The 15,190-nt window shown below is 48.6% G+C and overlaps 1 protein-coding gene across 2 annotated transcripts in view; it reads left to right on the top strand.

The window, feature by feature from the left end:
- The window catches only part of LOC133343728 (immunoglobulin superfamily DCC subclass member 4-like), a 138,873-nt gene that overhangs the window by 65,187 nt on the left and 58,496 nt on the right, over positions 1 to 15,190 (top strand). For both annotated transcript variants that reach the window (XM_061553495.1, XM_061553494.1), the window contains exon 2: positions 1,470 to 1,808. In XM_061553495.1, the coding sequence (XP_061409479.1) occupies positions 1,470 to 1,808 (339 nt within the window). The remainder of the gene's footprint in view (positions 1 to 1,469; positions 1,809 to 15,190) is intronic.

Genomic DNA, 15,190 nt, shown 5'->3' with positions numbered 1-15,190 from the left:
GAGCGGGCGGCTCGCCCGTGGAGAGGGCACGGGGCTGTTTGAGAACAACTCACAAAGTTGCAATTTCCCTGTCGAGCAACGATGGCAAAGACTGAAGCCCAAAAGTGCCGTCAGTGAAAATGCAGGGACGTGTAAAAAAATGTTAATATTTATAAATAACAAATTTCATTTTTGTTAAAATCCACCTTAAAATCAGTTAATCTGAATTGTTTCATTATTTAGTTTTTCTCAAAGATAGTCGACAACCGTTGAGCTGCAATCTCTCTTTTTGCTCAGGGGGCATCTTGACCCTTAAATAAGCCAACATTGTACTTTTCACGAATAATACGACAAAATGTCACTTTTCTCATATTATCATTTTCAGAAGCCTCCAGTTTACTTTTATATATTTTCAAGTAATCCGCACAAAATTACGATAGTTTTAGTAGGCATTTTGATTGGCTCGGAGATCTAATCGCCTTACACTGTGCAACAGCCATAGCTTCAGCACTCTGGGAGCTTGAAGCTATGCTCGGCGTGCATTGCGACAACGGCTTCCCCCGCCTCCGCTCGCGATGTCAAGGCCACTAACCGCTAAGCGGCTACTGTGCAGTCTGGTGTGACTAGGTCTCAGGCGCTGAATGTCTCCCTAAAGCCTCGCCGCATTCCCACCCAGCAACCTCCCTTAACTTTCTGGCTCCCCAAATCCCATGTAAACCCTGGCGCGTCTTGCCGAGGAGGTGCCGGATTACAGCGGCCAGGCGCTTCTCCCCGTTCCGTGCCATGCATTGCAAAGGTGACGGAGGTAACATCGCCCAGACACATCTGAGCGACTTTCATCCAATGCTGCTCACTGGCCCGTGGCGTTTTCCAAACTGCCGTATAAACGGTCTTACAGTGGTCATCATGTGGAGAGATTGGCGCCTGCGATTGGAATGTGAAATTTCCACTACCGACTGTATGTACGTTTCACTTCTTTCGCACCGTACGGAGCCGACCATGCTAATTGGAGGTGCAGGGGAAGGACAAAATAAACACTAAAACAATTATCAAAATTGAGTTTCAGATTTAAAAGTGCATAGCCTCAGGGGTTTCCGAATATAAAAAGGAAGAGTGTTCCAGACGGCCGCAAAAGCGCATCTGAAAGCACGTGATGCAGTGACTCTGTGCCGTCAATGGGAGGAACCACTTTGCTCGTTCGAGCAGGGAGATGTTTGACCGTGACTCGAATCATCCATACATTGTTGGTCGGTAACGATGCGTGATATCGATTAGTATGTTCGCAATGCATTTGAGCACGAGTGTGATTACTCACAGTTTGTAGTTTATATTAAAAGTTGTGAACTGTTGTGCACAACGTTGCCGGGAGATTCTTCACACCGCATCTCGATCAACGGCAATTCAGTTCATTGCCCGTGCCGGACGACAACGACGACGATGTATTTCTACAAATGCCCTTTCTCACCCTCTGTACTGTGTGCGCTCCGCAGGGTTGTGCACGGCATGCTGGTGCGAGGAGCTGAGCTGCAGCCCGGGTCCCCTGGAGCTCATGGTTTCTCCGAGCCAGGCGGCCGTGCTCGACTGCCACCTCACGGGCGAGAGCCTCGGCGCCACCCGTCCCAGCTCCGGCCGCACCGCCGTCGGCAACGTGACGTGGACTCACAACGGGGCCCCGCTGGCGGCCGACAGCCAGGCCGCGCTTGTCCTCCCCAACGGCTCGCTGGCCCTGCCGCCCGGGAACGAGGGCGTGGACGGCGGCAGCTACGCGTGCGAGATGCTCACGCCATACGGGACGCTGGTCAGCCGGCCGATCCGCCTGCGTTACGCCGGTGAGCGCTCGCGACACCACGGCGTCCCGCGCCGCGAATTTGCACTCGTCGTTAGGAGGTGCATGTGAGGCTGAGGCCCCCGTGATGCCATTACTGGGAAGTTGGGAATTGTGCTCTGGGATGTATTCTAGTGGACTGATTGCCCTTGCTGGTGTGAGGAGCTAAGAGCTATTGCTATGTACCATACACAATCTTCTATACCTCCGTTGTGATAACTTTTTAGTTGTTTATACCTTTTGTTTTGATAACATTTCTTGATTTGTTTATTCATTTTTTATTTTCTGAGGGTTTTAATTTTATTAATAATTGTTAGAAATAGGTTTTATCCATTAGTGTGATAATACATGTATTTATTATGAGGCGTTGTGAGGTGCAATTACCATGAATGACGCAATATAAACGTAAATTTTTATTTTTGTTCACTGCCATGGAAACGATAAGTGACAGATCACTTTATTTCCTCGAGGTCACAGCGAAAACGCGTCTCTGAGTGAACTCGCTTTGTTTTAAATCTGCGTGACGCCGTGTCGGATTTGTCAGCCGGCCGACGTACCGTGCAAACAGCAGCATGTCGCGCGCTCGCAAAATATCTCCAGTTATGCCTTGTGCTGACTGTAAGCGAAATCAAAATAACACGATAATTTCCAACGCTTTGTTAACCTACTGCTGGATGAAGGAGTCCCCATGCCATGTCGATCATGGGCGATCGCTTGAGACCAATTGAAATCTTAAAATAATATACTGTCCATATATATTTATTAATGGCATTGTAGTAAAGGACACACAGCATTCAAGGTTCAAATTAAACCATGTGACCGCAAATGATGATGAGTTATTGACTGCTGCCCTGACCTGAGCCACAAGCGTCGACCCAGCCCATAGGTTGTAGAAGGAAGGAAGGAAGTTGCATCTAATTGGGCAGGAGAATGAGTGTAAGTGAAAGCTGCAGGTCGCGGTGGGAGTCGAGGAGGCTTGGCCTAGGCCCTGGATGACGCGACGTGGATTAGCGGTGGCCGCATGACTCCCGGCATGCGGTCATCACGTGCCGCCCTGGCACGGAGCTCAAACGCTCAATCATGCGGCTCCCCTAATGAATTTTGAGAATCTCGGGCTGAGGGGCGGGAGAGGGTGGGCGACAGCATGGGGCTGCGAAGGGAAAGGCGGGAGGGCAGGCGAGGGTGGAAAAAGACTACCTGTCACTCTCCCGTCCTTTTAAGCACGCAGATGTTCAGGGCTTGCGTCTGAACGCCGCGAAATGAATTACTCGTGATGTCTCGCGGTTGACAGCCTTGACGTGCATGCTTTGTAGTAACTCGTCGGTTACCTTAATGTAATTCTCGTAGTTCAAATAATATCACCTCTATCTGCGTGTTCGGCATCGGTCCAATGCCTCACCGCAATTAACGTGATTCATGTAGATTTGCGAAGGGGATTTAAGTTGGCGAGACTTGTACTAAAAAAAGAAATCACGCTCGTTAGAAGTACATTTTTTATATATATATTTTAAGGTATCATTAAATTGTTAATTGGCCGCAGCCGTGTCCCTACTGGGCACACGCGAGGAATGCTGGAGAAATAAATGGTCATCGTTTTGCATTTGAGCTTCGGCACGTGAGGAATGGGAAGGCGTGCACGCCAGTCCTGTAGCGGTCAGATTGGCCACGCCGGCTCGCTCAGGGCAAGTACCGCTCAAAGGATTTCTGTTCGTGGAGAGTAAACAACAAAAAAATGTGACTACATTCATAACTGTTAGTTCTTTCAGTAAAGTCACGTCGAAAAAAATTAAATAATTTAATTTAAAATAAATGATTGAATTTCTTTCTACGTGACTTTACCGAAAGAACCAAAGAGTAATTCCTGCAGTCACGAAAGCTTTGAATCCACATTCATAACATAACGGTAATGTATACAAACTTACGTGCAAAAATATCACAATAACTAGGGTATAAACCTCGACTAGAGGTTTCACCTACTCTGACCAGGTTGTGAGGATCTATGCAATAACAACATCGGCGTCTTCTCTCGTGTCCTGTATTTAATCAGATGAGAAACCAACAAGATGCATCCACACCCTTTCGTTTTGTACGGGGGACAAATGTTTACGTGATTTTGTTTTGTAAGTAAAGTATCAATAGAGTCGTAGTTCCGAAAGGCAGTGCCAATGTTTTATTGTTGCTTAGTAAAGCGTCGATGAGTCGCATGACTATGCCAGGGGGATCCTGGCATTGCAATGTTTGGCCTTTAACTGCATCACTATGACTCTGCCCAATCTTGCCTGATCTTGGACGCTAAGCGGGATTGAGCTCGGTTAGTACTTGGATGGGACACTACCTTACACCACGACAACATGAACTACCAGGTTGTTGTAGGTTTGGGTTGTGAGGTAGCGTATGTGATTGTACAACATTAGATTCTTCATCAATCTGTGCATATCGGTTTTATTCTGGCCACTCTGGTTTCCTGACTCATACAAACAAAAAAATAATTAATGGCATAGACCAAACATTTCAATGCAGGACCCTCCTGAAAAGAGCCTTGAGACTTTGTGAGGATTTCCTGATCATGGCCATTATCGAAGTTGTTTTAAAATATATTAATATATAATTAATTTTACAACATTTATATGCAGTGTATATATATACATACTTATTATTCAAGCATTATTCAGTGCTCATCAGCAGTTTAAAAAAAATAAGATAATGCAGACACAGTCCCAGCACAGGTACGATGGCTCAGCCGCCGTTGAAGAGGGAGACCTATCTGCCGCTTGCCGCCGCTGCTATTTGCCGAGCAAATCGAAGCGTCAGGAATCACAAAGGTCTTGCTCTTCCTGGGATTGGTGTCTCCTGGGACACAGCAGCAGAAGGGTCAAGGGGGGGGAGAGGCAAGAGATGTCTCTCCTAGGATCACAACTCAAACGGCATATCTATCGGCGGACGGGATGAGATGACTGTTAGCCAAGCATGCGACCAATATCCGATCCCGCATGGCAGCGCCTGCCTCAACAAACGCAGTGCAGGAGAAAATAGAACACGGCGGCCGTTGAGAAGCCCACCCTTCAACTCTCTCTCACACACACACACGGGCCCTGCGTGTGCACGTGCGTGCGCTCCTGCCACAGCAACACTGCCGATTTGGGGCCCACCGGAGATCACAATGGGGAGGTGGGAATTTACACAGTCTGTGTAAATATACAGCGGGACAGCCAGGTCCGATGTGATTGATCTGCGACTGATTCCATGCTTTAAGTTGAAAGCTTCTGGCTCGGAGCTAAAATGGTGACTCTTAAGTTGACCAAACCTCACTGTTAACAGCTGCCGGGGGAGGAGATGGGAGCAGGGGGCTAGACGGGGGGGGGAGGGAGGGAGGGCTGTACCGGGGGAGGCGAAAGAGACACGCTTGTGTTTCAGAGGCAGGTTTTATGAGCCCGCGGGGTTGGGTTCCAAACGCAAAAAACAAAGCGCGGGCGACGTTCAACCGCACAGCCGGATCACAATACCGGCCACAAAGCGGTGCTCGTGGGAGGGTGGCGCACTGCGCCTGCTGGATTTAGGGGGAGTTAATGGGAATTCATGGAGGGTTCTGTTTGAAAAGTGGTGGGACTCTTTGGCAGAGCGCCGTGGCATCGCGCTCTGTCTTCGCTCCCGGGTCCTGTTAGGGAAACATATTTCGTGTTTACTTTCTTCACAAGTTGCAGTGGAGGCTTCGTTAATTGCCAGGGTTTTAGTTGTGAGTTGTGCGGTGGCGAGCGATGGGAGGTGGGGGTGGTCGGCACTTGGAGGGGGTGGTGGCGAGGGGGGGAGGACTGGGGTGGGTGGTGGGGGGGACACTTGGAGGCTGGGAATGCCTTGGCCTTGGCACGAAAAAAAAAGAGGGAGTAAAAAGATTCCGGAACGACAGGTCAGCCTGGGTCGTGGCAAGCAGCCAGATTCAATGACTTTCATCTGCCAAAATGGCTTGTTTAGTGAGGCCTCATTGGCCAGGGTCACAGGGCGTAGGGTGCAGGCCACGGGAACATTCCATTTTCATGGTGGGACGGTGGCAATTGTGGGGGGGGGGGGGGGGTCGCACAGGGGTGTAGGCCGGACTAATAACCGGCACGCTGGCCGTGCGTTGTCCCTGTTTGTACTTTTTTTTGTAATTGGCCGGGCGGTTACAAATAGGAGTGATTAGAAGAATTTTACAAAAACCGGGTCTGTTGAAAGCAACCAGATGTAAAAAAGGAAAAAAATTTCCCTAAATACACACACTTCACGCGATTCATAAACACGAGCCACACCACTTCTTCTGAACTGTCTTTGCTCACGATTTTGTTTTCTATTTGTGCATGTGACCCCCCCACCCACCCCCCACCGTGAGCAAGAATTAGAAATATTCACAATTTGCATTTTATAGCAAAGCTAGTTGCGATATATATTGTATAAAGCTGAACTCATACGTTAATTCGTATTGAAATAATTGTAACTCAGTCACCGGACACTGCGCTGGTGTAAAGGATGGTGAGCACGCTTGACTGTGCAATGAAATAGGTCACCCGTTCGATTTGATCTTCCCGTACGGCAGTTGAAACGCTGGGCAAGCTTCTTAAATCTCGCCGTCACTGTCCAAGCAGCAGTATAAATGGAGGCAACCACAGTCGATCGCGTGTGGTGGGGTAAAGGGTGATTACTCCCACCTTTTTCTCATGTCTGGCCAGCGTTGAAAAAGAGGAAAAAATACTCTCTAGAGGGGCTGCCTAGAGCTTCGCTTAGCGGAGGCCCTTCCTACAGCAGTGGCGTGAGCAAGACATTGCAGAGCTCAACCTTTAACTCTTTATAATTCACTCATTCAGCATTTCCCCAAGGATGGGTACACCGGGATGTTTTTGGCAGAACGTTTGGTGATTACTGCCAGGGGTCAGCAACCAACATCACAATAAAATCCAATATTTTTCGAATTTGGTAAAAAATAAAAATTATTCAAGAGCCGCAATGCAACGTGGTGGTCCTTAATAGATAACGGCCACGAAGCAGTCCTTAAAGAGCGGCATGCGGCTCCGAAGCCGCAGGTTGGCGACCCCTGATTACGGCAGTGATTTTGGTTCCGATTTGGTGGCAGCCATATGAGGCCGCGGTGGGCAACCGTCTTCATCCAGCGGCGCTGACCCGGGCAGTGGTGGCACTGGGCATAAGCAAGCTTAGCGAAAGTTTACAGTCCCAAGCAGTTAAGGGGTCCAATATTCAAGAGAAAATAATAATAATAAATGTGTACCAAACAACCACATTTATATCATTAGACGAATTAAATGAAACAATGTTATGATTTTAAAAAGCACTTAAAATAATGTTAATTGTAGTTAACGATTACATTAAAGTTTTCACATACACGTTATAGAATTCTTAAATATCTCGTCCAGCTCTTAGGTTTTTTCGGTAAAGTCACGTAGGCAAATTTAGCTGTGACGGTCCCACCTGAAGACGGAGACTTGTGTTGCCTCCGAAACGTCGTGATTTATTATTATTTTATTTCATTATTATTTTTTACCTACGTGACTTTACCGAAAAAACCTAAGAGTATGAATCCTTGCAGTCACGAAAGCTTCAATCCTAGAATCTCGTCCAGCGTATAATGATTGTAGTCGGGCGAGACAGCACCCAAACATAGTGTCTGATTAGGGCTGCTAATGCGTTGGCACCACCACTAGTCAAGTGAAGTAAGGTTAATGTGTTTAACCAGGGTGAGAACCCAAGAGACCAGGACTGGTCTCATTTGCAAGAGTGGCCTGGGTCCACCACATTGACAAAAGCAATAACCTCAGAGTAGAGCAATGACACAATTATAAAATCCGAGCAAAGACAACCCAACCATATTACAGGATAAATTGATAATAACTGCACACAAAAAACAAATGAACATTCAATCAAATACATTTTTTGTCGCGTAAATTGGCTCGGTTGAAGTATTCACCGTTCATAGAGCAATACAGATCTAGAAACATTAGGTGAATATTGCACTAATATGTAAACAGACAAGATGTACAAGGTAGTGCAAAAGTCAGGACACACCAGGGGTTTTATTTTAACACGTCAAATGGGGTTATACCATTTATTTTTTCAAATATCCAAACTGACTTCTATTAACATGAAGGCATGCATGAATTCTCTTTTGAAATACATTTAGGACTTGTTTTGTTAAGGTTATAGGTGTAATATTTGAACATTCATCAATTACATTTTGTTGTCTTCATTCATTCGGGGTGCTTGGACGAGTTTTGTAAACAGCGGATTAGAGGTGACCCCACAGGAAGAAGAAAAATAGACATGAATAATGATGGAAGATCAAATATTACCTCGAAGAATAAACAATTAAAATGTTTTAATGCCAGTGTTAGAAAGAAATGAAAAACAATCCTTTGTGTCCTGGCTTTTGTGTCACCTTGTGTGTATATAAGTGTCTCGTACTCAGGCCCCCTGTTGTGCATTCTGGGATGACACCACGAAAGTCCTGCCGTGTTGTAAAAAGGCAATTTGAATCCGTCGCGTCCACGGCAGTGGCAATTCATCAAGCGGAATAACACATCATGTAATATGGCCAAACCCACGGAATAACGCGAGCAAAGTATATTCATTATGGCAATTTTCCCACCTCCCCAACCCATTGCGGGGTGAAAGGGATTCTTTTTGAAAGAAAGAAATGAAGAAGGTGTGGCCTTTTCTTTAAAGTTGACTTTTGACGGTGGAAAATAAATCTTAATAACAGAAAGGCCGCCCTTTTGCCCTCTTCGCCTTTGAGCGAGGTGAAGGGAGCACACCCCCCTCCCCCCCACCCCCCTTCTTTCCCTGTGGATTCCAGGCCCTCCTCGCCCCACACGGTACCCGAAACCGTTAAGACTGAGCAGATTCCAACCAGGACACTGGATGCGTGCTTGGTTAGATATGGCTGGAAACCCACCGCCGCCTCCCCTCCGATTCAACGTCACTGCTTCAACAGCCCGAGTTGTCGCAGCATTTGTTTGGTCAGGTGGGTGAGCTGGGAGTATTAATGCGTTCTGAAAGGAAGGAGACGATGCTCGGTATAAGATATTTTTTTTATCCATTTGGATGGTATGTATGTGTGTATGTTGAACTTTTTTCGCACCGTACGTAGCCAACCGTGCTAATCGGAGGTGCGGGGGGAAGGAAAACAAACTAAACACAAAAAGCAGTTCTAAAGAAATGCGTTTTCAATCTGGCGTGCGGTTGCGGGGGGGGAAGCGTGGTTCTGTAGCGGTTGTGTAGAGACACCTGCCTACGCTGGGTCTCTTCATCACTCTGAGTCACCTTGGTGTCCAGTTCCTTTTACACCCCGATCATCAAGACCGGAGTTGCTGTAACATGCCGGTTATCGGTTTGAGAGGTAGGCTCTTAGACCTGTAAGTAAAACTCTACAGTTCATATAATTTGTATGAACGACTATATATTGGTGTTGTTTATTCTTTAGGACGTGGGGCATCGATGGTGGACCAGCATTTATTCTCCGTCCCTACCCAGTCAGCTTGGATCGTTGGGCCAACTTTGTGCCAATGGTTCTGACCACGTGCCAACGTTTGCCCAACATCGCATGCTTACTGTGCTGTTGCACTGAGACGGTGGTGGTGCTGGGCCTTCTTGAGCTGCTTTTGCAGTCCGTGCGGCCAGAGTGCACCCACAATGCAACTCGCTAGGGAGTTCCAGTTTGTTGACCCAGCGACGATGAAATAATGGTGGTAAATGTTGATATTAAGGGTGCTGTGTAGGTAATAGGCTTCTCATATTTATGCTCCCCCCCCTCCCAACTCTATTGCACCTCCCCCATGATTAGTTGAATTGTCAGGATTTAGTGTAAAATTATATTTAGGATTGTATACATTTCCCCCATTTTAGTGGATGTAATCTCCAGTTGCTGCAGGGACCACAAGAACCCAGTACATACGACGTATACAAATCGTAAATAAATTGATCCCTATACAGGCGATACAGTGCTATATTGCGAGCGTAATAATCGATGCACCATTGTATAGCCATGTCGCTTCTGAAAAAAGAGCGATGAAGCTCAGTGGGCCTTACCTGCTGAAATAGAAAATAGTTTACTCTATACTTTAAAAAAGAATAGTTAAGTTTAAAAGCTCTCCGAGCTGGGAGTAGCCATGTCGCACGGTCTTGCAGTCCTGCTACGAGCAGTGTCGTTGAAGTTTCCGCTCAACCGTTTGCCTCTGAAGCCAAAACCCCCGAGCCGCGTGGCCACGGTAAGAAATCAAGCGGCTACTGCCTCCTCCCCACGCTCCGCGAGCCAAGGCGAGGCCGCAGCAGCGCGTAATGCGCACGCCGCTGCTTGGATCGTATATTTGGCTCCGCGTGCGCTAAAATTAAAAACCGCTCCCATGAAATCGAGCCAAGGGAAGGGGGGTTCTGTGTTTTGTTGCCGATCGTTGAAACAACTGTGTGGTTCCAGACCATCTGTATATAAAAAAAAAGAATAATGATAAAAACATTTGCGTGCAAAATATAAATAAGCGCCGTGTTTGGAGAGAGTGCGGGAATTGTCTTTGGTTTGTAATCCAGCTTTTCAGAGCTGTCTGCTTTTACTCTGCAGCGCGAAATGCGTTGACGGTGGAGGCGGTGGCGATGGTTGGCAAAGGGCAGGGTCGCTCTCCACCCGCCGCAGCCCCCCTCCCTCCGCCTCCGCCCACCTTCCCTTTTTGAGTTCTTTGTGAGAAGAGTGGTCAATCTCTGCTTCTCCACGGCATGGAATTAGCATTTGAAAGCGATTCTGAAAGCTCCCTGATGAAGACGCAAAAAAAGCGGTGCCACGGGAGAAAGGGAGCCGGGTGATTGAGAGGAACTTGGGACAAAAAACTTTTTTTGGTGGGGGGTGGAGTGGGGGGCAGGGAACACCCGTGAGGAGATGGAAGGGTTTCGGGAGCGTGGGCGTGCGAAGAGGAGGGTACCCATCGGGAGAGGGGCTGGCGGGTCAGGGGGGGGGGTGGAAGGGGGGGGGCTCCAGACCTTTTTTTTACTTTGCTTTTGTTTTTCAAAAAAAAACACACAAAAACCACGGAGCGAACTTAGGAAGGCCCTCGAAGCCCGTAAAGTGATTTCACTCGGTGCGATTTTGGACGAAAAACATTTAAGGGGTCAGTGAACGTTTTACACGCCAAGCTACGTATGTCCTGCAACCAACACGGCGTTTTTGCTTGCGCGTTAGCTTCACATTGTGCCACTAAGTGGGCTAGCCCTTTGTTAAGTGGTACGGGGTGGGGGAGAAATCTATATTTGAAGTGGACAAATTGCACATTCTTCTTTAGAGAAAGAATACACAAATGATTGCATATGTGAGCTCATGATGAAAAGAAAAAAGAGGAGAAAGAAAGACAAAATAATGCGTATTGGAGCTGCCCGCTCGCAGATGGAGAGCAGATCGCCGGGAGCCTCCTGCATTTCAGAGTGACGCGGAGTCCACATGAGCCAGGACAGGGCCCGGCCGCCACCTCTGTAAGTTTAGCGCCTTGCTGTGGAGTGGGAGAACGTGTGCGCACATCGGAGTATTCACCTCCATCTCTGGAGTCTCACTCGGAGCTGCGACCGCTCCGTCCTGGTTTTCGCGATCCGATTGTCTTGGACGTGGAAGTCGCTGGTGCGGCGGCTCTTGTTGTTGCTGCCATTGCCGCTGCTCCCGCGGTCTTGAATTCCGTGGTCGATGCCGGGCGGCGGTTAATGGCGGCAGTTAACGATGGCGGGTAGATGGTGGCCAGTGGCTGCAGACATCTGAATGCGATTTACGGGACGAGGGTCCGGCAGGTCGTCTCAGTTCGCCTGGAAAAGAGGAGTTTCCCGGCTCCCCGCCCCGGCGCTGCCCTTCTCTCACAGCTGGGACCCATTATGAACCCACGCCCCACATTCGGCCCCCAAACTTCACCATCGCCCCCACCCCGTGCCATCCTCTGTCTCCTTCCCCTTCTCCATCCATCTCCCGTCCCCAGCGTAGTTCCCGTCCTCCCACCCGACCGCCCGACCTCCGCCCCCGCCCCCGCGTCTCAGCTTTGTGCCCCGGCCTCGCTGGGGGTTGGCCAGGAGGTAAGGCTGAGACCCTCGGCGTTGAGCCACGCGGTCGGTCGGTCCTTCTCTCCGGCGTAGCGCCGCTTACCGTCAGCCTGCCCAGGAGCTCACCCGCTCGCCCCAGGGGCTCACCCCTCCTCCCAGGGGACTGCCCAGGGGCCAACGCGCTCGCCTCAGAATCCCGCAGTGAACACACGTGGGGTGGGGGGGGGGGTCACGTCGCAGGAGTTGCGGGCAGCAGGGTTGGAGGATCGTAGTTGGGATCGCTTGGCTGAGTCTCATGGAGTGGGCAGAGGATCACGTGCACAGAATGCGCAGAAGTTGGTTGCTTCGAGACCGCTGAGCGATTTAACTTTTGTTCCACGCGAAAGCGTTACTTTTTCTCTCTGGACAGTTCTCTGGACATGCCAGACAAAGATTGGTCAAGTACATTCATTTAATCTTTTCTTAAAATGTCGTATTTTTCATTGCGCCATGCGCTCGTGCATGTTTTCCAGACTCTCTTCTCCAGACAAAAGTCGAGGTTGTGTTTTTCCACTTCCCCCCCCCCACCTCTCTGTCTCTCTCTCCCTCTAACGGTTGGTTATTCATAGCTCAGGTGCAGATCTCTTCCATCTGGATAGTATTTTTCTTAGGCCTCTCTTCTTAGAGAAAGAAAAATACACAAAAGTGACCCAATATTCGCCCAAATTCAAAGAAATTCCTTCCAGAGCTACTTGAACCCATAAATGCCACAGCCGTGGGTGGATGTAGGTGGCCCTTTAAAGCGATTTGAAACGCCCAGCTGCTTAACCATGCCAGACCAATCCCCGCTTAACCCTTCCCCATTCCGAGATGTCTGCAAGTCACAGGGTGGGTCCCGTTCACCTCCGAATTTCGGAATGCGCAAGCGGCTCAAAGTGAATTTAACTTAGAGAGGTGTAGCGCCATTGTTTTTAAAGACATTCTACTCAACGCAGAGAACTGCAGCGACATGACCGCACTCAATGAAAGCTGGCGTCAAACTGTGCCACACGCCCTCCCGCATAGCCTTGTGTGAGCCTCGGTACCGCTAAATCGTTTTTATGATGTACACATCCGTCATCGGAATGGGAAAGGGTGAAGCATTAAAATGTGCGCAGTTATTGAACGTCGTCACTAAGTTCGTTGTTGAACTATTTTTTTTTCTACAAAGAACCTAGAGGTGGTTGGCATTCATTTACCAGAGTCTTTGCAGCACCAGCTTTTTTCGGCACACGACATCCCCCTTGAGTCTCTAAACTTTTTCAGGAGGGTCCTGCATTTGGATGTTTGGCAAATTCATTTAATAGGCAAATGAACAGGCAAAAGCCTATTTTTTCATAAAACACATAAAAATAATTCAGCCCATCGGTCTACTGGCATTCCATACAAATGTTTTACGGGAGTGTTTGTTTAAGCAGCACACAAACAAAATAAGTTTTAAAAGTTTCTGGGCTCATTAGCAGGTTTGGGCCTGTTAAACAAATGTTGTTGTGTTGCCAGATGTTATTGGCAGGAGCACTCAATATACTCCATATTATGGGCCAAGGAGCTGATGGATTGAACCTTTTCTGTCTGTTTATTGTCCGTGACAGCGCTTAGAATGTTTTTAATACAGTTGTTGCCGTTTTGTGCTGAAGGGCCCCATAGCTAAATAGGATGACCCTCGCCAATGACACATGGCAATACAGCAGTAATAGCATGTGTTTTCCAGGTCCGAGGCTGCTGATGAGGCCCAGCAGATCAAAACTTATGGCAGACCTCACTGCTGATCAAACACTGCCTGAAGGTCAATTATTCGATGGTGGCGAAGGCAGTAGGCAGATGGACTGATTTTGTATGTGCGGAGCGATGGATTCAGGTATATTATGTATATATATAAGACATGATCTTCTCTACAATGTTGCAGAACAGGCTTCGAGAATGAGAGCAATGCGCATCGGTTTCTGAGTCTCGTTTACCGGCTCAGGCTTCCATTGTCGTGTTCTTGCCTTTACGCGTTAAGCGTATCGACGCGAGCAACCACGTTGCTTGCGCCAACTCGTCTAATCCGCCGTTAGGTAATTCCGTGTCGGTTTGCAGTTGCGCGAAACTTTGCAGTGTGTTTCTCTCCGGGTTGCACTGTGTGTTGTTCAGCACGATGTCCCGCCGGTTAATGCGAAGCTCTTCCTGAACCATGCGCTGATTTATTTTTGTTCCTGAAGAAGCTCCCAGCACGCGAGAAGAAGCGTCGTGACCAACGCCACGCGGTCCCAAACTGAAAACGCCATCGGAGCGCTGCACAGCGCAAGCCGCCAGGGCCTACGCAGCATTGACAGATTTCATTCACCAAGAGTTCAATTGGGTTTGTGGGGCAACGTTTCAGCAAAGTTTAGAAACAAGCACCCAATAGGACGTCCATTGTTTCCCTGTCTCCCCCAAAAACTGCCCCTGTCCCCCCCCCCGTACCCCTCCGCCCCCTGTCCCCCATTCACCGCCTGCCCACCTCCACCCTGTCACCCAATCGTATTAAATTGGCATGAGGCATTGCGAGGCAAGGGTTCGGTAACAGGAGGCGCTAGGTCAGGGAGGGCAGCGGAGTGTGGGTATCCCGAGTCGGGCGATGTGTGTGCGCGCGTTGTGTGTGCCTGTGGAATGGAGGGCCGGCGTATGCTTTGTGGGAGAAAGGTCAAGAGGTCGTCTTATTTTTCAAAGAGAAGCACAAGAGGGGAGGATGGAACCTTTTTTGGGGAAGAAAAGGAGGGAAGGAGAGGCTAAAAACAACTGAAAAACAAAGTGCGTTTTTTTTTTACACGGAGCAAGCGAAACCACAATCCTTACCCAACCGAGTGTGTTTTACTCTGAAAGGCACTGCTGGTTTAGCTTTACAACACCTGATAGCCGTATGTTTTTTTTTATATAAACAAATAAACATAATTTTAGTACTTTGCAGTTATTGCGCTTGATACATTGTGAACGTCCACGTGAACACCCTTGCTGCCGAGCTCTGCTCGACTCGCGCGCACACCACTCCAGTACACAGTACATACATCCATAAGCGGCTAAACGGCTTAGAGAAAGTGACAATTTTCGAGCATCGTGCCATTAGAAACGGCCCTCTTTTACGTGTTTCGTTCCGCGCAAGATGCGCGCGCTAAGGTGCCCCATGCCCGCCTGCTCGCGAGAGGGTGATGGAGACGGGACAGCCACACTCGTGTCTCCCCGTTAGCCCGTGACGTGTGAGTGATGCTGAGCCAAAGAGGCTCTGGCTGTGCGCCTCTTAACGTAGAAGCGCTGGTCACAAGGTTAAATAATGACCGCGTACATCTTTGGTGGAGTGGTTTCAACGCA

The sequence above is a fragment of the Lethenteron reissneri genome, chromosome 18 (genome assembly GCF_015708825.2).
Source record: "Lethenteron reissneri isolate LAM-NWPU_2019-01 chromosome 18, ASM1570882v1, whole genome shotgun sequence".
Classification (NCBI taxonomy): Eukaryota; Metazoa; Chordata; class Hyperoartia; order Petromyzontiformes; family Petromyzontidae; genus Lethenteron; species Lethenteron reissneri.
The sequence above is the reverse complement of the archived record's forward strand: the minus strand, read 5'-3'. Positions and strand labels throughout refer to the sequence as shown.